The sequence below is a fragment of the Chroicocephalus ridibundus genome, chromosome 5, assembly GCF_963924245.1.
Source record: "Chroicocephalus ridibundus chromosome 5, bChrRid1.1, whole genome shotgun sequence".
NCBI lineage: Eukaryota > Metazoa > Chordata > Aves > Charadriiformes > Laridae > Chroicocephalus > Chroicocephalus ridibundus.
In genome coordinates this window covers 82,931,217-82,958,282 of record NC_086288.1, presented here as the reverse complement: position 1 = coordinate 82,958,282, position 27,066 = coordinate 82,931,217, and the positions used below count along the sequence as shown (strand labels likewise).

At 44.8% G+C, this 27,066-nt stretch overlaps 1 protein-coding gene across 3 annotated transcripts in view; it reads left to right on the top strand.

Annotated features, from left to right (window-relative positions):
* Positions 1 to 27,066, top strand: part of GALNTL6 (polypeptide N-acetylgalactosaminyltransferase like 6) — a 453,529-nt gene that overhangs the window by 120,838 nt on the left and 305,625 nt on the right. Inside the window, exon 1 of one of the 3 annotated variants that reach the window (XM_063335687.1) lies at positions 17,990 to 18,089. The exons of the other annotated variants lie outside the window; for them this stretch is intronic. Coding sequence (XP_063191757.1) covers positions 18,021 to 18,089 — 69 coding nt within the window. The 5' untranslated portion in view covers positions 17,990 to 18,020. Of the gene's footprint in view, positions 1 to 17,989; positions 18,090 to 27,066 lie in introns of those variants that run through there. 3 annotated transcript variants of the gene reach the window in all.

Genomic DNA, 27,066 nt, shown 5'->3' with positions numbered 1-27,066 from the left:
AGAAAGAGACGTAACCGCCCCCCTAGAGCTGTCTGCGCAGCCTCCCTGGGCAGTCTCCAGCATATAGTGCTGGTGTCGTAATTCTGCTCATGTTCAGTATATTGTATTTTACTCCTCGTATCTTCCTGCAGTGCTGTTCCCGAGTTTTCTGTCATTTGGACTTGTCCCTTAGAGCTTTTTCTCTCCAGGTGCACTTGATAAAGGCTCAGCCAAATGATTGTCATATTTATCATATTTATCCACTTTGAATCTTGGACTACAAATGAAGTCTGGAGTATGTTTTCTCCTCCTAATTCTTGAAAAATATGTGATTTCACCTTATCCTCGCTTACCCCACCCCCTTCCTGTTCGACAGAGCACGGGTTAAGTGGTAATCACTTGTTATCCCCTTCGCGTTGATGATGTACATTTTTCAGAGGTTCTTTTGTACTGTTTTTGAAATTCAGGGACTGCCACCGGCCGCAGGGGTCGCCGCTTCCTGGGGTTGTGCGACACTCGTGCTCAGGGCTGTGGCCGTTCCCAGGGGCGCAGCGGTTTCTGTGGCTCTGGTCCCGCTTCTGCGAGCAGCCTCTCGGCAGGGCACGGGGCACGGGCTGTGGGCTTGCAAGAGATTTGCTCTCTGATAGTGCCTCCCACAACCTTCCTATCGGCAGAGGCGCTCGCTGCAGAGGGGGAAGAAGTGACGCAGGTGGTGACACCGAGGGGCAGCCGGGGTGACTGGGGTGGGGTGTCGGCAGCCCGGCACAGAATCACAGAATAGTTTGGGTTGGGAGGGACCTTAAAGATCATGTAGTTCCAACCCCAGCCACGAGCAGCTGTTGTTTTAAAGAAGAGCTCCTGCTTCTACGGTGCTCTGCCGGCTGAGGTGGGGTCGGCGTTGCCTCCTGCGCTCTTCCCTTCGGCCGCCCTGGGGTCTGAGCTGGATGTGGGGCACGGAGGTGGGCGCCTGCTTCGTGTCCCCCATGTGTCCTCCAGCAGCTCTCCCACCCGGCCTCGCAGAGGTCATCAGGGACATGTTTCCCGTTTCGGCTGGGGCTGTTCAGCGGCTCCTGGAGGAAGCGGAGGGCCATTGGCACATGATCAGGGCATTGACCTTGTGCAGGATCTCGCGGGGCGTGCGGGGGGCAACCGCTGTGCAAGTGCATGCGTTGGGTTCTGCAGCCTTTTCTCAGCCGTGCCAAGGCAAACGGAGAGTTTCCTCAACAGCTGTTTAGGCGACTGGGAAGAGCCCAGTATATCCCAGTTGAAATCAGCTGGACAGCAGGGTTGTGCTTGAGGCCTAGAAAGCTCTGAATACGGCACAAGATCACGCCAATAACAGATCCATCCTGCTGTGAAACACCACCAGGCGGGGGGGCAGAGGGCCCAAGTTCTGTATTTTTGTCGCATTAGATAATTTTCTTGGGCCATTAATTGACAATTACGATACCGCAACGTGAAGTATGAACTTGCGGAAGAAATGGTAAACTACTGAAAAACTTCAGAATGTTGAGTTCATTTTATGAATAAACCCAAACCAATATGTTACTGTATTGCATTATCAGTGCACAGTTGGTTTCTAACTCACCGTGTTATTGATGGTTTTTTTTCTCTTTTAGAATTAGAGAAGGGAACAGCTCTCCGTTGGTGGTTGCGTGATGCCTCACACGCTACACAGCACAGAAAGTAAATATCGTAAGGGTAGAGCTCTCTCTGTCCATAGTTTGCTAAATGTAAGGAATGTAGATGAGGAATCCCCATATTCATGTTTCTCATGGAGTTTATGTCAAGGATTCAATTTTTCCTGTTACTTCCAATAGAATATTATATGAAGGAGTATTTAGTCTTGAGAAAGTAATGAATTATATTACCGCTTAATTTAATGTGACTTACATTACAGTAGGGCAATAAATCATATGCATCCTTAGATTGGCTTCGAAACATTTTTATGGCCAAGATCAGGATGTAAATTGAAAATCTGACATACCATTTTGCAAATAATGACGCAGCTGCGGCAGGGCTGGAGGTGGCCAAGGCTGAGGAGGCAGCCGCGTCTGCCCCGGTCCCTGCCCCTCTGCCCCCTCCTGATCCCTGACGGGGGCTGAGCGGGGCTCCGCTTCGTTGCCAGGGGTTCTGTTCTCGTCCGGGACAGGGAAGGTGTACTCCTGGGGTCCCGTCTCTTGTGAAGTACGTTTTATGATTAAAAAAACATTATTATGAATAAATTATGGATTTGCAGTTTACCAGGAAGCCGTGGGCAGTGGATAAGAAATCTTTTGGGTCTAATTATACAACTCTTTTTTGCTAATGGTTTTTGTGCCTTTGACTGTTCAAGTGGTTTCTTTCTCGCCGATTCGTTCACTCGCTTCCTTTCTCTTTCCTCTACCCTTTGAGGGTCGGTAGATGAGGCTCAGGTTGTTATATGACATTACACATCATCTATACGTTCAGATATTTTGATCAAGAGCTGCCAAAGCTTTTGCTTTAAGAAACTTGTTCGGAGTATTTTTTAATTTTTGTAGAATAACCTTACCTGTCTTTAATTCTGGAGCCGTAGTCACCTCACTAGCTGTGAATCAGTTGAATGAGTATTAAATAAGAACATTTATTCAGTTCTTCATCTTTTTTCACTCCTAAGTAAACTTGAATCATTGAGCACATCACCAAACATGATATATGAGATTATTATGGAGCTATGAGCCATTTAAAAAGTACCAATACTGTAAGAGATATTAATGATAATCATTATGTTTAACAAGGTGTCCATGTAAAGGTAATGTGTGTGCAATTCTGTTTGCCTTGGAGAACAGTTTAAATGCTGATAAGCAACACAAGAAACTCATATTTGAAATATGTAAGTGGAGTTGCACTATATTCAAACTTAGGAGAAGATATCAATATGGCATGACTGTTGGTATCTAATTTAGCAGGCGAAATTACGTGACTAATCTCCATAGGATCTCTTCAAAGTATGCGAAGTAGAGAACGTGGCTTCTCCAGAGAGTAATTCCGGAGCAGAAGCCTAATTTAAGGCTTCGGATTGTCCTCCAGAGAAGTTTATTGCTCTCCTTTGAATAAGCCAGGAGGCTGGTTAATAATTACTAATTATTTATCAGCATGCGAAGGTCAGTATCTGAGAAGGAAATTCCATGGAATGCGTATGAAATGTTGACCTAGTTATGGCAATTTGGGAGATTCTGTAATTTTAGGCTAAATGGCCCACTCTTATTTCTGTAGTTCCAGACTTCCTGTTGAGGAGCAGCAAAAAAAAGCCTTAAAATGGCATTTACCAAAATATAAGCTACTAAAAGAGGCCTCACATCAGGGAATCCCAAGAGGGCTTCACGTGGGTGTTGGCTGAACGCATGGGGGAAGACCAGAAGTAGATCGAAAGAGGCTGTTTGAAAGAACTCATCAGTCTGCAGATGCCTGGGTGTAACTAAGTGCGGATCTTCTAAAGCCTGATAGGTATTCCGTCCCCCCGGAATCCTCTGTTGAAGATGGTCTCTGCAAGAGATGCAGCGGAGACAACACGGTCATAAATACGACTGGGGGTAAGTGTCTGCCCTGAGACCCCGCAAATAGCCCAGGCAGAGCCGGAGAACTCGGCGATTTGCAGCTACTGCCTTGTTCCCAGCAGCAGTGGAACTGGTGGGATGGGGATTTTGAAATTCCATGTCGCGGTTTTGGCCAGATTGGCCAAGCAGAACGACAGATGGCCCTCCCCTCCCTCTCTCCTCAGGGAGGAGAGGAAGAGATAAGGAGATTTACGAGTTTAGAAAAAGAACTAAACTACTTTAATGAAAATAATAATAAATAAGAAAATAGTAAATAATAATAGAATAATAAAAATTAAAGAAAAAAAGTATACAATATATATATATAACCGTATCCAGCTCCCGGGATGACGTTTGCGTCACCAGCAGACACAGGGAAAGTCCCAGACTGGAGTCAGCGACAGACGGGACCTGAATTCCAGAACTAGAGTCAGGAATGCTGGGATCGGGATCAAAGGCAGACGGACAGACAGGGTCCTCCTCAGCCGTCGGCCATTGAAGAAGAGTGAGCCAGAGCCCCCTTTGCCCCTTTGATCCCTCAGCTTTTACACCGAGCGTGGTGCAGATGGGATGGAATACCCTGTTGGGCAGTTTGGGGTCCCCTGTCCCGTCTGCTCCTCCCTGCAGGTGGGACCCCTCTGTGCCTCTCCGCTTCCGACCCTCCAATGGGGCAAACAGCGCAGTTCGCTGCCCTTGGTTGTTATAGCAATAAGTATGAGCAAGAGCCTCTGTGCGCAGCGTTCCGTGGTGTAACCAGGTCTTATCGCTCTGAGAGTGACCAGCTTCTGAACAAGATGCTGTTAATGTCAGACTTAGTCAGTTAGAAGAGACCCAGCTAAAAGGTAAAATTACAAATCACAAAATTGGTTCTGTTTTACCTCAAACCAGGACATTCCATAATGGTTACATTAATTGAAATTAAATATTTTCCAAAAGTCTTTAAATTGATGTCGTAGTTCTAGGTCATTTTCCGCTTGGTTGGTGTTTGTTTGCTGAGCGCATGCGCGCACACACACACACACACAGGAGCTGATGGAGCAAAGCTCTGAAGCAGGTTCCGTTTCCAGGCAAGGAAGAGCTCCTGAGCAGTACGGAGCTTCCATCTTCCAAAGCCGGAATAAGTGTCTCGAGATTGAGCCAGTGCCTGGCCTTGTAGGACCTCCTAAAATAGACTGAGTTTGAGCTGGCTCAACCTTCTGCTTAGACTGTTTCCTAAATTGGGGTAATTGCATTAGAACTGTGAAGAGATTTATTGTCCCTTTAGTTCTTCCATCTGATTAATTCTGGCCTAATTGTATCCACCTGACTCAAAAAAGAGGGGGGGGGGAAAAAGGAAGTAAATGGAATAATGATACCATACCAGAAATTTCTACCTGTTTTTTGAGGTTTGGGGGTGTTTTTTGAGTCGGGGAGGGCGGGGGGTCGCTTTATGAGAACGTTTCAAATACCACCACGGATTCCCTGGCTGCTGTGGTGTCTGTGCTGAGGTGGAACGTTTGACGAGCCAGTCAGTTAGCCATACCTGTGCTGCCGTTAGCCGAGCTGGCCTGCACCGCCAGCGATGTCAGGGGTGAGCAGATCTCCGCGTGGGTTGTACTGTCTTTACTAGACCTTGCGTCTTAATTGGTGAGCGCCCACTGCTCTTGCTGGCCATACTCGCATGATATCAAGCGTTGGAAGAGGCTGCCCAGGGCAGTGGTGGAGTCGCCATCCCTGGAGGTGTTTCAAAGCCGGGCAGACGTGGTGCTGAGGGACACGGGGTAGTGGGGCTTTGGGCAGGGTTGGGCTGGTGGTTGGACTCGATGATCTGAAAGGTCCCTGCCAACCTGGGCGAGTCGATGTTTTATGAGGAGATACTCTTCTTGATGCAGATCAATCATTTCGACATTATTGTTTTGACATGTCGTGTCACAAATAGTCAACTATGTTTTGTAATACAGAGAGTTGCATTTTTTTAATTAATCGAGTATCCCAAGTTTCCTATTCTCCAGTGGTTATATTTTACATTATTAAGCTCCAGTTCCCTATCAGGATGCTTTAATTCACGGTCCCAACATGACCAATGCCAGTAAACTGTTCTAGTAGATTATCTGGCAGTAAATAAAACCTGTCCAAAAATCGATAAAAAGAACAGTGCTTAACAAAAGGCATATGCCTCATAAATAATATGTCATGACAACTAGCAGCCATAGTAACAGATTTGAAGGAAAAAGCCAGAAAAAGTAACCAACCAGAAGGAGGTAATGGGTTATTTCTGCTAGAGATCTGCCGTAGACTTTGCCTGTCACAATATTATTGCATTTCTGATAAAGCAAAAGGATTTGTGCTGTGATTTTCCTGGCATACTATAGAAATTTCAGATAGCAAAGATGAACTTAGATTAATTTTTATAAAAAGCAAATGTGTCACCCCATCGCTAGTCCCTTTATGTATTAGTATTACTCCTCTCTCTTAACCCCAGATCTGACTCATTGTTTTTCCAACAAGTGTGATGCACTTATGCAAAAGGACATTTAATTACTTAGGAATCCTTACTGCAAATCATAAAATGTAACATTTTGGAAGAAACACATCCTAGTGGTTTGGAAATAACAGATAGGTTAACGGGTTTGAGAGAAATATGCGTGTTTCACTTGAATTAGCAAACTGAATAACTTTCACATCTCTTGATAATGATGTTATTTTCTTGTTGTGGTGGTGGGTTTTTTTAATGAGTGTGCTGGAGATCTTTGTGGTGAAGGGGCGTATTTACTTCCATGCAGTACACGATGGTGAAGTGTAAAATGAAAATGACAGTAATGGCATGGAAGAGCCCCCCCACCTCGAATCCGCACTATCCCGTCCCCCCAGGATGAGAGATAAAGCTATTGTGCAAGGCCAGCACTAACAGTAAGCTTTTAGGGAGATTTCACAGCAAGAGCTAATCAGAGGCTTGGACGAAGCCAGATTTGATGTCACGGAAAACTTGGAATATGAAGGCTAAAATGTTTTTATACAGAAGGTGGTGGAGACAGAATTACGGAATCGTTTTGGTTGGCAGGGACCTTTCAGATCATCGAGTCCAACCACCAGCCCAACCCTGCCCAAACCCCCACTACCCCGTGTCCCTCAGCACCACGTCTACCCGGCTTTGAAATCCCTCCAGGGATGGCGACTCCACCACTGCCCTGGGCAGCCTCTTCCAATGCTTGACAGCCCTTTCCATGAAGAAATTGTTCCCAATACCCATCCTAAACCTCCCGTGGCGCAACTTGAGGCCGTTTCCTCTTGTCCTATATAGGGGATAGGGTATAATGTAGTAGAGAATAGCCATAAAATAGTAATAAAATAGAATAATAAAGGAAAGCAATTTTGAAATTGTCATCCTGAATTGGTCCAAAATTGGAAGTTTAATTAGAAAGGCCACGGAGGAGGAGAGACAGCAGAAGAGACGTGGTGTACAGCTTTAGCAGTTCCAGGAAAAGGGATGGATTATAGCACTACAGATTTCAAAGAATTTTTGTGCTTTACTTTTCATTTTTATTTTTGTGTCAGATTAGCATTTAGCAGGTAAATTAAAATATAAGTCTTCCATCTGCTCCCTGTGCAAAGAAGAGGAAAGCAAGCTGTAATGTGGATGCACGAGAGTTCCTTGAGTAGTTAATGGGCTGGTTTATGAGAAGTTCAGTACTTGTCCGATTCATCCGCATTTACTCTGTGGGTGGCAGAACAGCGATGGTGAAGTATTGTCTTCCAGCGTTAACATTTAAAAAAAAAAATAATTACGTGACATTTAAGTTAAATGTGAGGCTTCACTAATCTTAATGCATTCATAGTTTTCCTTTGTTTCCTTTGTGATTTTACTGTACAAAGACTCCAGTGCTGCAGTTGCTGTTGGTGAGTTGAAAGTGTGTTATTATGGCATCAGCCTCGCGGGAGCCGGCGTGCCACATCCCAGCCCTCCTGCTGCGCGCGGTGCAGGAGTCCTGCGATTTGCTAATGACGTGCCTAATTACGGATCATTCTTTCAGGAGAGCAGTGTCTCACGATTCAAAGAGCAAAAGAGATCTCGTCTTGAAATTGTTAAATTTAAAAAAATCTCCTTTTGGGTTGAGGAACGTTATTTTTGTTAATTCAGAGTTGGGGCAAAATGACGGGGTGGCTTCCCGGGCCGTTGTGGGTGCTCGCCAGGGGGGTCTGCTGCAGGAGCGCGGCGGGAGGCTGGGGGCGGGTGGTGTGGAAGAGGACGTCAATGCGTCCCAGTGCTGACCGAGGGAGGACACTGAGGAGAGACACGTGTTTATGAGAGAAGAGAGCACCTGGGGTCACGTGAAGACCATAGAGAAGGTCATCTCGGCACTCGAGGAGTCTGCTCCTCTGTGCCGTTTGGGGAAAAACTACAAGTGGGCAGGAGTTTGGAAGGTTTTTAGTGTATTTCTGTTTTAATTCTCCGTATATATGATAAATACATGATAAATGGAAAAATATTTCCAGTGAAATGTGACCAAGTGTTACTTTGCGGTGTTAGTAGGTCTGTGGGTGGATCTCACACTGCTTAACTTTTCAAGTGTTGTGGTCGGAACACAGGAGTTTCGCCTGCTCAGGAGGCTGCTGTCTGTATATCAGATGGAAATGTTCATTGCTCCCGGGGAAAACTGTCTCGTTTTGGGGTGGGACCGAGGTTAAATATCTTCATTTTGACTTGTGCCAGGCCTGGGTGTGCCTAACGCCCCGTCTCCTGCGCGCGTATCGGCACCCTGCGCTCCTGGGGACGGAGGCAGCCTGGCGCCTGCTCCCTGCCGGGGCTGGAAACCTGCACCCACACGTGCCCGCAGCGAGCGGCGCCGCACAGGCCAGCAGGAGGGACAGTCGTCCCTCTGCCGTTCGGGCAGCATGAGCGGTAGCCAAAGAAACCAGCTGTGGAAAACAAAAGAAAATATTAGCAGATATTGAAAAAACCCACAAAATCATGTTTAGAAATCGCCAGCCGCAGAATGGCACCCTACAAAGGGATTTATGATATATCAGTGTTAATTCTGATTTGCAGCCTGTTATTATGATATAATCTGCCGTTCTCTTCGGGGAACAGCAAACAGCATCTGGTAGCTCTTTGGATTGCCTCCAAACTGCTTGGAAATAGATGTGAATGCAGTAAAGCGGCGTGAAGGATAGGCAGCTGGTGAGCTCATCGCAACCAGGAGAAGTTCTTATTTTTCAGGGTTTTCTGTTCTTTATACTCCGGTGAAGTTCATAGTTACGAATGCTGAGTTCAAAATGTAATTTAAGCAAGCCGATAGTTGAGGCTGATGCACGTGGGTTTGCTGCCGAGGGTGCCCGGGGAGGGTTCGGTGGCGTTTGCGGAGCGCGGGACACCAGCTGGGGGGGGAATTTTTCATGTCTGGCCCCGACGAGTGGCCACGGGTGGCTGAGCTGACACGGACAACACATAGTCCACGTTTCCCTTCCGTTCCTCCCTTGGGATTGTAATGAAAGATAATCTCTTCTGTCAGAAAACTATCCTGTGATTTAATTAACCTCACTGTTAGGAAATGCCCTTCAGTGTCCTGTCCAATTTCTGTAAATTGTGCCATTTAATTATTTCTTAGAATTTCATACCAGTTCTCCGCTTTCCTTAAGGTGGTTGTGCTTAAATCTATAGCAAAGATTTATCTTCTGCACCATATGTGATTATTTTCCATTTATAGTTGTTTGCTTTAAAAATATGAATAAGTGACAAAAGAGTATATAAGAGAAGTAATTATATAGGATATGTAGATCTATCAGGTGAAGGCTGGTTTCCACCCCACGCACTTCACACACAGTTTCTTGTGTTTTCTCTTCCAGGAAATCTCATCTCGTGCTTACAGGGTTGGGGTTTTTTTGTTTTACTAGTTCATTAACAGCTGCCTCACCCAGGGATGCTGAGTGCCCTTCTTGCTCGCAGCGTGCTGATCTCCAGAGACAGTGACACCTCTTCAGTGGCGCGACGGCAGGGAGTGCCCGCTATCGGGAACAAGGTTCTTAGGGTGAAATTCCTACACCTTGTGGCTCGGTTTTACGTTTATAACTTCCAGCCCGCGTGATTAGCTCGTAGGTCCCGTGCAATGCAAATCAAAGGTTCATGTCAGGTCCACGCTGAGGGGATGTACAGGAGTTTTCAAGCCTTTTAGCGGTGTGTCCATTCTTCAAAAATTGCGTTACTGGTGAGCGTGACTGGAACAGTCGAGCTGTTCATTGCCACGTACGACTGTGAAAATGCTTAGAGCATAGAAAGTCTCCTGCGTGTTCTCGCGGTGAAGAGATGCAAGAGGTGGTTATTTGGTGATATGAACTATTGCAGAATTTAAGTAGTGAAAGATGTCAAGAGCGAGCTTTGTTCGGGGTTGGTTTCTTTTTTGGTTGTTACATATAAATCATACCTGCTTACGGTGTGCTATTACACTGTGAATTATTTAACGCCGAGTTGAAGTGGAAGCTAGTAAATCTTACCTGTGACAAAAAAGCCATTACTTATGCTTTGTAAAGTTGTATTTATGTTTGTTATACAGAAGCAGTATCAGACATGATAGACTTAGCTAATTATTTTCTTCCTTTCTTTCAAATACTGTCATTTTTTAAGTGATGTAGCAGAAACACTTATGTCTCTCAGCGATCTTTAACAGATATTTACATTCTTTTCTTTGTTTTATCAATGGAAAATAGGCCTGAGCCAGCTTCTTTGAAAGTTAATAGCACCATCTTAATTCACGTTAGGTGAAGGAATTCAGATAATTTAAACAGATTAGTTGATGACACTATTATTAAACTCTCCAAATTCATTATAACAAGTATTGTTTGTCTGTAAATCTCAAAGTGTTTAAAAGACAAGTTTACAAGAGGGATGCTGGTGCCTAAATGTCCCCGCAGGCATCTAAATCAAGCATCTAAATGTCAATGTATTCAGACCTCACCTGCCACGTGCTGAGAAGAAAGCTCCTTTGGACTTTGAGTTTCAAATTCCAGAGCTGTGTGAGGTGATAACTTGCCGTTCGTCGTGGCGTACGGGACAGGAGCAGCGAGCTGAGCTGCGAGGAGCCTCTGCCAGTCACTGCCCTTCTGGTGACGCCCTGGGGTGGAGCGGGGATGCTCCTGGCCCCTGCTCCCTGGTGATGCCAGAAGATGTGCTTAAAGGAGCTGACGAGAAAAGAGCTGCCAGAAAAGATGGTGTAAAATGGTTTTGCTTAAAAAATTTTGCTGCACCGTTGGAGAGACTGGGGTCACACCTCCTCCCTTTGCTAAGGGATTTGCGCTCAGGTTTCCGTGCTAACCAACTGCTGCTCCTTCCAGAGACTTGGCTCATGGCGCCGTTCTATTTAGAATTAAAGACTTAAATATCTTTTAAGCCAGAGAGAAGGACTCTGTGACCTAGATGAAGGCAGCCGTGTGGGATGGGGAATCTGGCTGTCAGATCCCACCACAACGAATGACTCAGTGTTCTGAATGAAGCCTTCATTAGGGCAGGGCCGTGAACTCGCTCCTCCCTGGTGAATACCCTGGCGGCGGAGCCATCGCCATCCCCAGGTGTTCGCTGGGCTCCGGGGCGGGTCTGGGGTCCGTGCGGTGCCAGGGAGCTGCACTACGAGGGTATGAGGATGAACGCAGCGGCCGGTGTCCCTCTGGAAGAGGGAGCCGGCGTTCGGGCGCCCTGGGCTTGGAGGGTCTGAGCCTGTGTGCTCTCCCCTGGGCGTCAGAACCAGGGAGCCACCAGGTGAAACGGCTCCGTCGAACGCGACTGGAAGGAGCCAGCGCTGCTCCGTGTTCGGAAGGGAGCTCAGGACCCTGGTTCAGACAGTGGCCGAGTTCCAGCTCGGGGACGGGCGCCTTCCTCTGCCAGAAGGGAGCCTCCTGAGCCTGGGCGAGGGAGAGGGCTCGGCTCCTCGCCCGCCTTGGGGTGAGGAGAGGTGTCCCCGGCTCCTCCTGGCTCTGCGAGCTCTCCTGGGCACCTCCGTCCCCTTACGCACCACCAAAAGGTCATGGTCAGATATAGAGACGTGAATTTGTAGCTTTGCCTAAAAATAGAGGTACATTTTGCAGTAGCATTGATTTAAAGAAAAAAACCCCATTATTTTATGTAAACTTCAAGACTTTCAAAGTTTTGAAATACTACATAGGAGAAAGAACTCTCTATATAATCTTCCCTATCATTAAAACCAGCAAATTAGTTAAGTGAAGAAGTGATAATTGTAAGTGCTTTGTATGGCATAAGTGTGTGCTGCTTTGTGAAAATAATTGTGGTTCTTGTGCCAAATACTTTTAAATCTCTAATTGATTTTTAATATTTTTGACAGGAGGTTCCTTTTGTGAGCTTTAACAATTAATATTGTAATAGAGCAATCGAGGGACTTCCATGATTTAGCTCAGTTTATACTCTAATACATTGTAGAATTTTGCACTCAATTACTGTAACTAGAACTGATGAAGCATCTGCTGAGTTTGTTCAGTATTTCTCCATATAGTTTTCTAAGTGGTTTATGACACTCTTGAGCGTAAGGCGTAATGGTTGGAATTCCTAATGTGAGGTACCTGCATCAGGTTGAACATTTGGAGGGAGATTTTCAGACAAAATGCCTATTTCAGAAACCTCAAGTAGGGAGAACAGTGATTTGCTTATTTATATGTATTATTTCACTTTAAATAGTCTTACTGTCCTCCTACTTTAGAAGTGGGAAGGTGAAATTACATGGAGAAGGGGATTTTGTCAAATCTGTGGTTATTGTCTGCTTGATAGGCCCAAATTTGGACAAGTTTTAAGACTTTTAATAATACCATTTTCTGCATTCTCAGTGAAAATGTTTCACTTTGTCCTCAGTGGATCTTTTTAAGATCTTTTTTAAGATCTTTTTTAGATCTTTTTAAGATCTAGCTAGTTCTTTTTGTCACTTGGCATCACTAACCTTGATTATTCCATGGAGCATCGGAGCAGAATCCTATGGCTGAGTAGGTGGGAAGGATCGAGAGAAGGATGTCTCGGTGGCTGCTGAGGGAACCTGGAGGTGAAAACGTGTCATGTGAGGTCTGTCGTAAGGAAGCGGGAGAAGGAAGGGAGGAAAATGGGCATAGAACCCGATAAGGTTAGGAGACGGGTGTGGGGGAAAGGAGCTGGGACTGGGTCTCCAAAGGAACGGCGAGAACAAGGATGATTTTGGCGTGGGAAAGGAATGTGTACAATGATGTGGTGATGGTGGCACGGGGCTGGGTGCTGTGGGAACAGGGCAGTGAAGGTGGGATGGAGTACAGACAAGGAGAGCGGCAGATGTCTTGGGGAGTCTTGATTTCAGCTGTGTTGCTGGAGATTAGGCTTGGGAGGTATTTTGAATGAATGCCCTTCTCTCCACGTTACAAGATCTGAGTCAAAAATAGTCATTGAGCACTGAAGATCATTGGCATTCGGACAGTACCAAACGCGTTTTAAGTTCTGGAATAAGTTGCCTCCCAGACAGGGCCACAGTAGACATGGAAAGGAAAAGGTAGAAGAGAAATTAGTTTAACCTGATGAAATTTATGGTCAGTCCCGCCGGTCCTGCCCTTGTCTGCGGAGCGGTGAGGAACCGTTACTGTTAGGTGTGCATTCAGACGTGTGGAGGGCACCTGACTGCCCGGTGGTGGGTTATTTGATTGCAGATGCGGCTGCCAATGTATTTGTATGACAGAGATGTGGCTACAAGCTGTAGCTCCTTCAGCATGAATTTTAATTTGGTAGAGATAAGATTTCTGTTTTCTCATTTGATGTAGGAGTAGAGATACACACTTGAAAGTGATTATTTGGAATGTTAATGCTACGGGATTCTCAAAATAGTTTAAAATGGGAAATAACTCCTGTCTGTATTTATGACTTCCCAGAGGAGGTACCTGTCTCTTTCCCTTGCCTAGTTTCAGGGGTAAGTTCTAGCAAAATTCAGCGTCTGTCCATAATAATTATTCGTTGTCTTTAAAGGTACTGAGTGCTTTGACAGTACATCTAATCTACAGATTCCAAACTTAACAAACACGGTTTCTCAAGATTTCTTCCAAATGCAGGACACCGGGGGTGGGTGAGCCCATCTTCTTCATTTGGGAATGCTCCTTGCCATGAGTTTCGCCTGAGGGAGGGTAAGCAATGCCTTGATAAAGCCATACTGCCATCCCCTGGAAGCAAACCTGCGGGTCTCCTGGCTCCGAGGCGGCGTGCGGGAGCTGGGGCACGGCCCCCTCTGCCCCGGCCCCCCGGCTTCGCTCCTGAGGTTATTAGTTCTCATTTGACCGTTCTCTGGTTCTCTTTGGTGTCTGAAGCCGTACTGCATGAGGTTCCTACATTTCAAATGCTACATGTTCTGCACTCGTAGAACCTTATTTTATGAAAAGAAATATACTTAATATATTTTCATAACAATCTAGTTGCTAATGAGGAGGCTTTAACCATGTTGTAGGTTGTGCTGATTAGCATTATTGACTGGCTTCAATAATAGGTTCTAGACATGACCATGACTTAGGTCACCTTCTTCGAATGTCTGGTGTATGCTCGGGTTTCGTAGGTGAGAAAAGTTGAGAACGTTTCCTTTTCCATAGAAGAGGTAGGAATTGCTCCTTTTCATTGTTTCTGTCAGTTCGCTGTCAGTCTTTGGAAGATATTAATTTTGCACAGGTTGAAAATTAGGCCAAAATTGGTGCCTTCTGCATTGTTTAATCTGATGTAAGGTCTATTGTAAACATAAATGATGTAACAGTGCTGATTCCGTCCGTCCTTGAGCAATGTAACAACGTCGCTTTAGTTTGCAGTTGACAATTTTAGATAGATTCTCTTTTTCTGCATTATTTTTGAGCCCTGGAAACTCGAAAGGCTCCTTTTTATAAATGAGGTTTTGAAAATGAGCTGGAAACTTTTTTTTAAATGTGAAGGGTGAATTTCATATTTGACATAGTTAACACAATGAATCTGTTAACAAGTTACAGGGTTTTTTTAAAAGATAAATTGAAAGGAATTTGTGCATTCAAAATCAATCAAGTTGGGAAAGTCTATCAGTGGGCATTAACTCAGGTCCTGGAAGGCAATTTACGGAAAAATTACACTCAGGATGAAGAAAAAAAGAGTATTTAAAAGAAAAGTGAACCTGGTTCCAAAGCTCTGAGCAGCGGCACAAGTCCGGGGGAGGCTGGAAGTCCCCACCCGGGGAGATACTGAGCCGGGGGGTCCCCAGGCCCCGCCAGCCCCGGCCAGGGGGTCTGTAGGACCGGGACTTACACGTGTGGCTTCAGGGCTGGAGGTTGCACTGGACAAGATCCTTGGAAGTCAAAAACATACATTAAAAGAACCCAAAAACCAAACAAAAAACCACTCCAAACCCCAAACCCCGCCACATTTCAGTTGATGGATTTGGAGTGATCCATCCCAAGCAGCATTCGTGGCTTTTATTTCCTTTTGCAAGGGTGCGGAGCGCAGGTGATTCCAGTTCGATGCAAGGGATGGGTCTCTCTGAAGCCACTGAGAAAACCAAGAGAGTCACAGCAAAGTGAAGCAAATGCAACCGAAGCCAGATCATGCCATAACTCAGAAAAATCTTTAGTTCGCTTTATATTTTATTTATTTGGGGAAATAGCATAGCTCGGGCGGATGGTAATGGGATACAGAATCTATCACTTTGGAATAACCGGTGTAAATCGGGTCACGGTGATGGGCGGTCAGAGCTTTTTCGGCATTCCCACTGAAGATCCTGGTGAAATGAGATTGGTCTCGGTCCACTTCACAGACCCCCAGTGGGTTTTTTGCCTCGGGAAACATCAGCTTTTGCTGGCGGTCTCCAGAGAGATCAGGAACTTCCCGGGTCACTCTTGAGAGACGAGCTGCAGGTGTCAGGTGTGTAGGTGCGTCTCGGTGCTGCCTGGCGCTGGGGCTCTGTAACGGGGGTTGTCTCAGGGTCACCAGCACAGATAATGTCTCTGGTTTGGTTTGTTTTTAGAAATAAGTATATTAAAAATTTTAAGCAAAGATCTGTAGTTATTAGTGATGCCTTGTATTAATTTTTTTTCTATTCTAACAGATCAATCCACTTTGAAATGATTTAGTTCAAACCGTACTGCTAACAATGTTTAATTGCACACAGCTGATTTGGAGTCTAAGCTCCTCTGCTTTTACTTCCGCTTTTCAAAAGACTTTTACCAATTTTTTATTTTTTTTAATAATTAGATTCTGTCAAAAATCTTGAGTTAGAAAATCCTTGAATTATTAAAAATCAAGACTATGAATGGCAAAATATCATAATTGCAGGGTGTGAATAAGCATGATTGTCCTGAGAATTTTGCTTGGGGATTTGTTAAGAAAAACCCGCTCTTCGTATGCAGCGTGAGGCTGATGAAGCGGCTGCCCGTGAGGGCTGATGCCAGGCCTGACTGCCACGAGGGACGGGACCCAGCCCCTGTGACTCCCCCCGGCTGCGGGTTCTGCAGCAGGAGGCGCAGTGAGTTATTGCCCGCCCGTCGGAAGGACCCGCTCGTGCTGCTTTCCTGCTGCCACCCAGTCCAGACAATAAAGCTGTGACATTTTTCCGACACTTATCGCAGTGAAAGAACGTAATTGACAAGTTATGCATGGATAATTGTTATTTTGGGTAGGAACATAAGCATATGAAGAAAGGGCTTTTTAAACTGAATGCTCATGAAAAGTTGAACTCATTTTGCATTCAGTTCGTTCATTGCAGGTACGAGATTAAAAACCTCGGGGTTTGTGAGTTTGAAAAATGAGGTTTAGAAGCTCATAAAAAAATAATGAATGATTTTTCCTGCTCCCCACACAGTATGCGTGACCTTCTCCTGGAGCCAGACTGCTCCCTGTCGCCCGCCGCTTCATCCCTCTGCCGGTGAAGGTCTCTGCTGTGATCTTCAGCTCATACGTCTGTCCCAGCTCGGGCAGCTCTGCTCTCTCGCTGCCGCGCTCGTCTTCCCTTCCTGTCTCGAGAAACAATTGTACAAAGGCAAAGGCATCCCTTGGAGTCACAGGCCTTTTCCATGCAGACATAATAAATGCTTGATTTGATGGAGAGGACTCCACTGCAGTGTATTATCCATCAAAGTCACTGGTGATTACAACTTACCCTGAGACTTGAGTGACAGAAATCCGAGCAGGGTCATTCTCCTCCTGTGCGTGAAAGGCAGATGTTTTTAGGCTCCGTGCTGCCGATTCCATGTACAAACATGTACTGTCCAAACAAGAAGAGTGTTTGCGTTGGTTTGCACTGTGCAGAAAGAGGATTTCAAGGGTCAGGGGAAGCTCCTCCACGAAGTGTTTCTCCTCATCCTCAGTGTTAACATTTATGCCTCATCCCCTGGTCTGTCGCCTCCCTTTTTTCCTTTCTTGACTCTCAAAGATGTTAGATACTTAGTTATTCCCACAAAAACGTTCTAAAATGACCACTATAGAGTGTGTGATCACCATATTAAAGAGGGCGCCTCGAATGTTACTTGTTCATTTATTTTGCTTAGTTTGTATCTGAAACATACGGTATGTGAAGTTTTTTTCTATTTCCATCATATATGTGTGCGTGAGCAACATAAAAGAGCAAAAAAAAAATCATCATTTTTCTGCAGACTTTGGTGGTGCAAAGTTGAAGGCTGAGCTCCCTGTACTTTTCCCGCCTGTGTGACGTATAGGAATCCATACATGTGTACATACTCTCGTGCTCATCGCTCGCACGTCTTCATTTCTGTCCTGTTTTGTGCTCGCCTTCTGCTGACTAAGTCTTCTCCGGCATGCGCCAGCCGAGAAAGCTTCTCCCTCGAGTCCATTCCGGCCTATGTAGAAGCAGACAGTTAAAAACATTGCTTCAGCCACTTCCTTTGAAAATCAAATTGTCATTAAGCTGTGTGCCCCCAAATCCCATAACATCCAGGAGAGTGATTTGATTGTTCCAACATCCCCACCGCTCCACTGTGTGCCAATACAAACTCGCCTGCGTACCTATAATAAATGTGCTCACTGTGACGGGTGCAGCGTTTTGGGGATGGAAGGGAGAAATCACACACACCTGCCAAAACATATAAGCCTTTATTCACAGAGCTCGAATGAATGACTGCAGTCCAGGTCTATAACAACATAGCAAGAAACATTAATCCACTTCTCCGTGTAGCGCTCTGTCTCCTGGCTGCGATTATCCAGCTCTGTGGTTATCCAGATTTTCAGTAGGGTGCGTAGGAGTGAAATAAGGATTATTTCAGCCATCAAGACAGACTGCCCAGAAAGATTTAAATTTTTTTTTAATGAGTTAAGTTGCAGCTCATATTTTATGATATTTGTGATTCAGTCGTTGTGGATCTGAAAACAGGTACGGTGCTCTTCAGTTTCTTCAAGACATTGTCCGTTTTGTTGGAAAGACAAGGCGTTTCTTTCAAGTCCTCAACGCGTGACCGAGTCTCGCAAGCGTTGAGCTTTGGAAAGAGACTGAAAGCCGACGCCGTGCAGAGGCAGGGGCCGGAGGGGCCTTGAGAAAAACTATTGCCATGTGGCTTCTTTGTCTACCTAGGAGTCAGGAAGCTCTGGGACGTGCGAGTTGCAAGTATCTTCCCCAGGTAAGGTTCCCAAATGTTGCAGAACGGTGCAAAAATGCTTATAAAAGGGACGCTGAGGCTAAGTCCATTCCAGATAGTTTTAATTATTTTGTTATTGCTCTAATACTGAATGTGGAGAAAAGGCTAACTGGAGAGTAATACTTCATCCGCCTTCAAGTAGTTCTCTATCTATGTCTGCTCAGAGTTTCCTATTAAAGGAAAAAAAGGAAAAAACTATGAAAGTAGTTTTGAGACTATTTCTTTGTTCTTTCTTACATAGTTTTAAATAGATTCTCTGTATCAGCAGTAACTAAGAGTACCTGATTTAGATGAAGTAGTTATCGTACTTCTAGACATAAAGCCCACTCCTAGGAGAGCCCACGCGTTCCGACAGCCCTCTCCTAATCCGTGTCAGAAGCGGGCGGGAGGGAGGGATGAAAAGCAAGAGAGGTTTTGTAGTGGTGGAGCTGGGGTGAGGATGGGTAACAGCAAGATTATTATTGGGGGATGCGGATTACGCTGTGGGGGTCAGGCCGTGGGAGGCAGATGCAGCTCTGAGATAAACTTCTCTTTCTATTACTCTTACGCGTACACAACCACGTGCTGCTGCCTCACAGCGTCTCTTAATGTACAACCCCCAAGCTGAAATATGAAAATAGAGTAAAGTGAAAAGTAAATCTGAAGGATAAAATTCCCTTCGAAATAAGATTTCACTGAGTAGTATAGAGCTTCTTTCGTCAATATGGTAATGTAATCACAGAACGGTGTCACGGAATGGCCGGGGTTGGCAGGGCCCTCTGGAGATCACCCAGTCCCACCCCTGCCAGAGCAGGGGCACCCAGAGCAGGTGGCACAGGAACGCGTCCAGGCGGGGTTGGGATGTCTCCAGAGACGGAGACTCCCCCACCTCTCTGGGCAGCCTGTGCCAGGGCTCTGCCACCCTCACAGGGAAGAAGTTCCTCCTCGTGTTGAGATGGAACTTCCCGTGTTCCAGGGAACATGGGACAGGACCCGTTGTCCTGTCCCCGGGCACCACTGAGAAGAGTCTGGCCCCATCCTCCTGACACCCACCCTTTAGCTCTTGCTGAGCATTGATGAGATCCCCTCTCAGCCTGCTCTTCTCCAGCGGAACAGCCCCAGGGCTCTCAGCCTTTCCTCAGCACAGAGGTGCTCCAGGCCCCCGATCACCATCGTAGCCTCCGCTGAACTCTCTCCAGCAGTTCCCCATCCTTCTTGAACTGGGGAGCTCAGCACTGGACCCAGTGCTCCAGCTGTGGCCTCCCCAGGGCAGAGCAGAGGGGGAGGATGACCTCCCTCCACCTGCAGCCACGCTCTTCTTGATACACCCCCAGAGACCATTGGCCTTCCTGGCCACAAAGGCACATTGCTGCCTCATGGGCAACCAGTTGTCCCCCAGGACTCCCAGGTCCTTCTCTGCAGAGCTACTTTCCCGGAGGTCAGCCCCAACCTGTCCTGGTGCATGGGGTTATTCCTCCTGAGGTGCAGGACCCTACACTTGCCCTTGTTGAACTTCATTAGGTTCCTCTCCACCCAACTTTCTAGCCTTTAAATTCATGATCTAATTTAAAATGAACAATAGAATAAAACAGTGAAATGTGTATCAAAATTATGAGGACCACTTCTCTTCACAGTTACCAGAGCTGATGTGACCACAGTTCACCTACTAAGTGCCTTGTGTCTTTTTTGTGCTCTCGTCATGACTATTTCTGATCTGCCTTTCAAGCTGACCCCTTTGTGGAGTCCCGTGTTTAACAGACACGGCAGGTGGTGGCATTTCACAAGTGAATTACTTGGTTGCTGGAATCAGTGCTATTATTCCCCCACTATCTGTATTTTTATCCTCTATCTTCATGGCTCTGAACTACTTACAATCTTGAAAGTCGTCGTGTTAATAAAGCAAAGCAGAACACATAGACTTAGCAATGGATTCTTCTATTAACGAGCACTTTGTGGTGTTGGGTAGTGGTTTTTTAATGTTGAAATAGGAATGCCGAATAGAAGCTCCAGGTCTGCTTGTTAGGGGTGCTTGGGACTGTCGTTGTCCACCAATGTTGTCTTTCAAGCGCTTTGAAATGCAGCTTGTGAATCAAACTTCACCGTTACAGCAGGCTCGTCCCTCCTCGGTCTCGGTTTGCACTCAGCCATTCTGGCCTTCTTGCCCTTGTTTCGCCCCGGTGGTGGCATGGACTCTGTTCTGCAGAGAAACACACCACTTTCAAAAACCAAAATGGGAAGTGTCCCTGTTATGGCTGTGCTGCTGCAACTTCTCCAGTTCCCTCTCGTCAGCTCCTGAGTGACTGGATGTTCAGAGTTACTGGCCGCGCTGGTAGGAAACGTGCTATTCCAGTACAGAAGAGCTGTTAAGTGCCGAAAGCCCCTGATTCTTCTGTCGCGGTTTCCCAAAGAGCGTGTCTGCTGCCTGTCAAGCTGCTGCTACAAGATGGGCACTGTCATCGCAGAGGGGGGCTTGGTGATAAACAGCCCTCACGTATCACATCAAATTCCTAACCTGAGACAAGGCATCTTGGAAGGTCCTGCGAAAGTAAGATTGCTTTCTTTGGATAAAGGAAATTAAAATTCTGGCACTCAGTGAAATTATTGCCATTGGCAAAGTAATTCCTGTCATATTTTGTGGGTTTAGTTTTTTATTTTAGGGTTGCCACAGTGCCCAGAAGTCCCCCTCGTGAAGCATATTTCTCTGTCGTAGGCAGAATAAGGCTCCAAGGGCAGCCCTTGGTTCCTCTTGTATTGTCTTCACTAAAAATGCTAAAACCCTTATCCTATTTTCTTCATATTGTCTACCCTGATGAAATGTTCTTACCAATCCACAGTTGTTGAGAAGGCATTGACAACTGAGCTTAAGTCATTTTGGTATTGCTGCGGAAAAAAATAATATAATGTAACATACTTAATTGCTCATAAGACCTTGCAAGTAGTATTCTTAATATAACTTGGTAATTATAATTATCACCATTGAAGTAAGCAAGCAGGGCTCTAATTATAATCCAAAAGCTATAATTTGTTGTAAAAAGCTGATGTTCTAACACAGAAATTTTTTAGAGTTGAGCAGTACTATGAAAGATGTAAATAATCGCCGGAGTAGTCCCTGTGACAGGTTTACAATTAAGCACATGGTTGAAACCTGTGCCCCACACAAAACCCCGTCCAGTCTCCAGTTTCAGTAGGTTTATGGTATCACTGTCTTAAGTTTTATTCGGTAGATAATCCCTTAAAATTATTCAGTCTTTTTTTTTTCTCAATTTGATATACTGAAGCTTCTTCATGGTAATGTTGACAGGAATTAAGTGTAAGAGTTTAAACCAGTGTCTGTCCAGTGTCTCGGACAGGGCTGGAAATACCAGGGAAGATACCGAATGAGGGCATCTATAATGAACGCCAATACGAATACAAGGCAGCTCTTTCTTCATAGAGAGGTCTTGAAGCATTGGAGTTGGCAGTTCTCATGGTTTTCATTCCAGCAGATGTAGCTTTTGAGACTAGCCTGAATTTTTAATATAAAGTTTTTCGACAGAAATGTGGAAAACATCCTCATTACCATAAAAAACACCTTGAGACTCAACAGCTGAAATTTTTGAATCAAAAGGCTCTGAGATTCAAAATGTAGAGGTTCCACAGTACTTCTGGAAAGGCGTCATTAATTTTCATTACCTAAAATCTGCACGAGATAGAAGGCTGTGGATCATTCAGGAATGTGACAGCTGAGGGCAGAAGTATTTTCTCATGAGAGCGTAGTGATGCTATCAGAGAAGGAAATAAGGCATCTGCAGAATTCTGATAAAGAAAACGGTCTATCGTCGTGATTTTAAGCCTGTGGAAAAAGCTCACCTATCTGTCTCACCAGTCACTAACGGCGCTGAACTCCTTATCGCAAGGTGGACCCTCCTGCTGCACAGCCCGTTCCCTCCTGCATCTCCCGGGAGCGGGTTGGTAAGGACCGGGGGCGTACTCTGTAGCACGTGCTGCACTCGCAACATCACCGAGCTTTTGGTACTCTGATTATGTCCAAAAGATCTAAACCAAGAAAACTCAAGTGCGATTTATCTCCTCCTGTGAAATTCCGCAGTTATCTGTTAATGACATTTAAACCCCCCCCCAACATTACTGCCCTGACACCAAGGGCCAGCTCACTATTCGTGTTTCTTCTACCTACAGTTCTTACTACAACTGCGAGTGCATGGTATTAATACTGATGTACGTGCAAATAATAATATAACTATAATGGTGTGTGAAGCTGGTAAGATTTTGGTTTAAAGTAGTAGAGGTTGTTTCAGTCAGGTCAGATTCTATCGGCCCGACATGATTATCTGCTGTTATTTACTTATCTGCTTAGGTATAAGCCCATGGGGATTTAGTCAACCTCAGATAGGATCATGACATCCAAATCTCAGCTGGGGATCATATCTATTAAATTAAGACATTTTGAATGACTTTTTCAACTCTAGAATCGCCTTGACTAAATGTATTTTAGTTTTATTTTTCAGATTCCAAGATAAGTAGTATGATTGCACAGCATCAGAACAGGGCTGAACAAATTTGGTTTTGAAAGGTTAAAATGGTTCAATTTGACACCTCTGACCTTAAAGAGTTTTGGTTTATGATTTTTTTTTTTTTTTTTCCCCCTCTCCATTTCAAGGAATCCAGAATTTCTTTTGTATTGTTTTGGGCAATGAACAGGGGAAAAAAAAGGTAAGTATTGAGGCGTCTGATCCCCATGTCTGCACGCACGGTTGTCTGCATTCTCACACCATATGAGCTGGAATGTTTCTAGAGATGATGGCAGGAGGAGGGATAACAGTTTCTAGGTCAATGACAGAAAAGTCTCAATTGGAAATAACATTTCCGTGGGTTCTCTCCTCGTCTGTACTCTCAGCATGTTCAGGGCGTATTTTCTCTTCTTTTTTCCTCCTTCGTTCTCTGGGGCATCCACCGCCCTTGGGCTCCGCTCTCGGCACTGGGCTGCGGGTGGGGATGGTGAGGCCGTGGGCGCCTGCTGGAGGTGGCCTCTCGCTTTCTGTCCCCAGCCCATTGCCAGAGCCCGGGATGACGGACCCGAGCCCTGAGTGTGTCTGGAGAATTGCCGAATGCTGCGTAACTCCCTTTCGCTTTCCTGCAACGCAGAAGAGTACTTGTACTGATCAGTCAGTTAGCGTACCTGCAGTAATCATTCACTGTGCCCTGTTTACACGATGTGAAATTAAACTTAAAAGTCTATGACACGATGAAGGAATACATTATTTAGCCTGTATGTTTAGACAAAAGCACATACATGGAAATGAAATATGGACGTGTAATTCAAACTGGTAGTGCAATTAATATGGATTACAGTCAAATGAGTATATTTATGATCAGTTGCTGTCACAGAAATACACATTATTTTCATCATCAATATTCACACGTTATTATCTTTAAAAGTTCAGGTACTTGTCACCATGTATAACCTTTTTAATAACACAAGAAAGCTCTTGTGCTTCCGTTGAAAAATGCAAAGGTGCATCATCTATTCTAGCAGAACTAGAATGTGTATTTTAGAGTTCCATTAACATTGATCGTGCACCATTTTTTGTTTGCTTCATATATACCCCTGTAACAAAATCTGCCCAGATTCAATGACTTACTCTATGATAAAAAGTAACTTTATCATAAATTAAGGTCAGACATAACTTGAAAAACATTTACGATACACTACTATATATATATATTATATATGCATATTATAGATGTGTGTAATATATAAACACAACAATCTGAAATAATTTCTTACATTAGGGTAATGTACATCTGTTACATAATTAACACAATTTTTAAAAATACCAGGTGTTTTAAGAAAACCTCTGAAATCTGCCCTTTGTCTTTACGTATTCCCGAACCCCGTGCAGGTGAGCGTACACGTCGAGCTGTCCCCGTACCTGCACCCCGTACCAGGGCACTGGTGCTGCGGGGGGCTTTAGACACTCGTTCAGGACAATTTGGAGGAAGAGCAGGTGGAGAGGACGGGATCTGCTAATTAGGGTTGTCACGGCCCAGAGCGGTACTACAGCAGTTATTTACGTAGCTCCTCTTTAAAAGCTCCCAACCCACCCTCCATATTCCTTCCTCACTTTATTGGCACATCTAGAAAGTAAATACAAGTCAACTCTTCTGACTGTAGTTTAATTCAAGAAGCAACAGTGGATTTTACAATATGACTTGAGGTAGTGTTGTGCAGTTCTCACTAAGAAATTTACTGTCACAGCCGAAATTTAACCTGACCTCAAGAACCAAGAAAGTGATAAAAATCAAACTGTTTTTGACCAGACCTCCAGAGGCCACGAGAGGAAAGCATCCATAATATCTACCTATTTGAAATTCATCCGTCGGTACGTGTCCATACGTGTTGCTGCCTGGCCTGCGCCCACTCCCCATGGTCACAGAGCTGGTGGTCAGAAGCCTTCTGAAATCTCATGGAAGGAGAGGAGCGTTGGTTGTTTCTGTTCTGGGTTTCTGGCCACTCCTGTACTCTTGGGACTCTGGCCCAGCATCCTTCCCTGAAATGCTGCCGTCAGCTTGTTTAAATCCTGAAATCCTTGTCTTGGGTCTCCCACGTGACCACCCCATGCTCACCCATGCAGACATTCCATCTGACGATACTTAGGCATCGAGTTTAACCCACTCGTGGATACGCTAGAGAGCAAACAGTGTAGGCACAGTGGAGGAATGTTAAAGCAAGAGCCAGTTTTAAAAGCACTTGGAGATAGTTAAAAAATACCCTTATAGTTGAAGCTGAGTGTTTTGTTTGGGCAGCGAGGACACTTTGCCCTTTATCCTCCAATATATGACATCAATACGTGACATATGGTGCCAGTAAAAAACATCCTCTTCCTTTGAAAGTAATCTCTCTCTTGATTTCCACGAGTTCAGCTGGGAAATTCAACTCTCTTTCTTGGTCCCACTCATCCCATCTGTGCAAGGAGACTGCATTGCTCCGGGGAACAGATGGAGTCAGCGGCTGTGCTTCGTTGTGCCGTGGGCTCCGCGTCCGGGATTACTCACCTTCCTTGAGGAGGGGGCTCTGCTGCAGGGTAGGACAGCCAGCGCCCTTACCTGGGCGTACGCGATACCCCGCGTGGAACCTAAAATAGCGGTCAGAGCACTATTCAACCAGGCTCCATTCTGCCCCACCAGAATCTCTGTTGCGGGATGGATTGAATTTTACCAGTACCTACCTAAATGCTATATATGCACCTCTGTGTGTGCTCAGAATTTTCTTTAGTTTTGCTTTTTAGTTATATATCTGCTCTGAAAAAACAATATATCAACAAACCTTTCTAAAAATAAAAATCCCCCGCCTTGTAATTTGACTTTAAAAATGTCTCCAGTTCCAGAAAGCACAGTATGCACCATGCAGAAATGAGTTTGAACAGAAATTTATTATCAAAAGGATCCTTTTCAGCTTGTTAAACAAGGACAGATTAAAAAAGGCATAGAAACAAATGCATAAGGATAGTGTATGGATGGTATCACAGATACAACATTTATCCCTTGGGTGAAGTCGAAGTCTCTGTGCGAGTTTGCTGTGAGTCTTGGCTGAGATTTGCTATTTAAAGCAGCCACAAAAGAAACATGAAAAATCTTTCAAGAGTATATGAATCATCAGTAGCTACGTTCCAGTACTACAGCTGTCTAGACAAGATTTAGAGTTTCTTACTACAACTATGAAGTTATTTTAAGATAAACTTCTGCATCTTCTGATGTTTAAGGATTATATTAAATTTAAAGCATAAGAAAAATAGCTTCTTTTTTCTTTCGTAGAAAAAATTATCAGTGGAATAAAAGTTCCACCTGCTTTTTAGTACAGATGGATTTATTTTTCTTCTGAGAATGGTGAAAATGATGTATTGCATCTATTATTGAAATTGAAATCTATGTTAATGAGTTTGCAAATAGCAAATTTTCAAAAGTAAACTCGGAGGATGTAAAAATAATATAAATAAAAAGGCATTGAATTCTTTATGCCAACGTATAACCCATTTAATTTTTCTGTGGTGGGAAACAGCTAATGAATGGACAGAATAAACAGGTATCACGCAGATGGAGTTTACGCTTTGCTGTCAAACCCACGTGGGATAACCGTGTGTGGCAGTGGTACGCCTGTGCACCCGCCTGTGTGCCACCAAGTACTCCGTCCGCAGGTGGGAGTTCAGAAAGGACCTTCTGCTGTCCTCGGAAAGGGAGACCTGGGGACCTCTGTCAGTTGACAACGCCTTTGTGAACTGCTGCATTGTTGCTTAGGTCATCTAGGTTGCTTGCAAGCTGGAAATGCTAGAAGTTTGTAGATGAGGCATATTTTTGCCTAATTATGACCGTTTTCTCCCTCTCCTTTAAAAGCAAATACTCGTTATTCTCTGGAATCCCTGTCTTTTGACACTTGGAGTATGTTGGGGGTTTTGTGATGATACTTACCTTCAGTAATAATTGTAGCTGGACGCACAAACAGATTTCTGCAGTATGTCAGTGTTTTTGAAAATAGTGTGTTGTTACCCCAGAACTGTATCTATGTGAAAAATTTAAAAAGCTGATGAAAATTCTAGGTCGCAGCTTTGCAGGAAAGCAGACAGACACAAAGCCAAGAATAATTTTAAAGATAACACTGCTACACACCACCCAATTAAAATACGGATACTTCCTAAGGTGCTTTACAACGTTATATAAAACCGCTTCTTCCACACCACTTGAATTAAGCTCCAGTGCACCCTCCATGTTTGTTTCTGAAAACCACGTTTAAGGATGGCGTACTCTTGAGACTGTGGTCTGGGCTCTGTTTGCATTTTCCTACATTTTCGCCCTGTAGGAAAGGGTGTTGTGCTCATACGGGCATCTCCTGGGTCGTCCCCATACAAAGGTACTGCACCATACTGGAATTATTTCATTCACATGGGCTAATATATTTACTCCTGGGACAATATTTTTGGATGCTAGA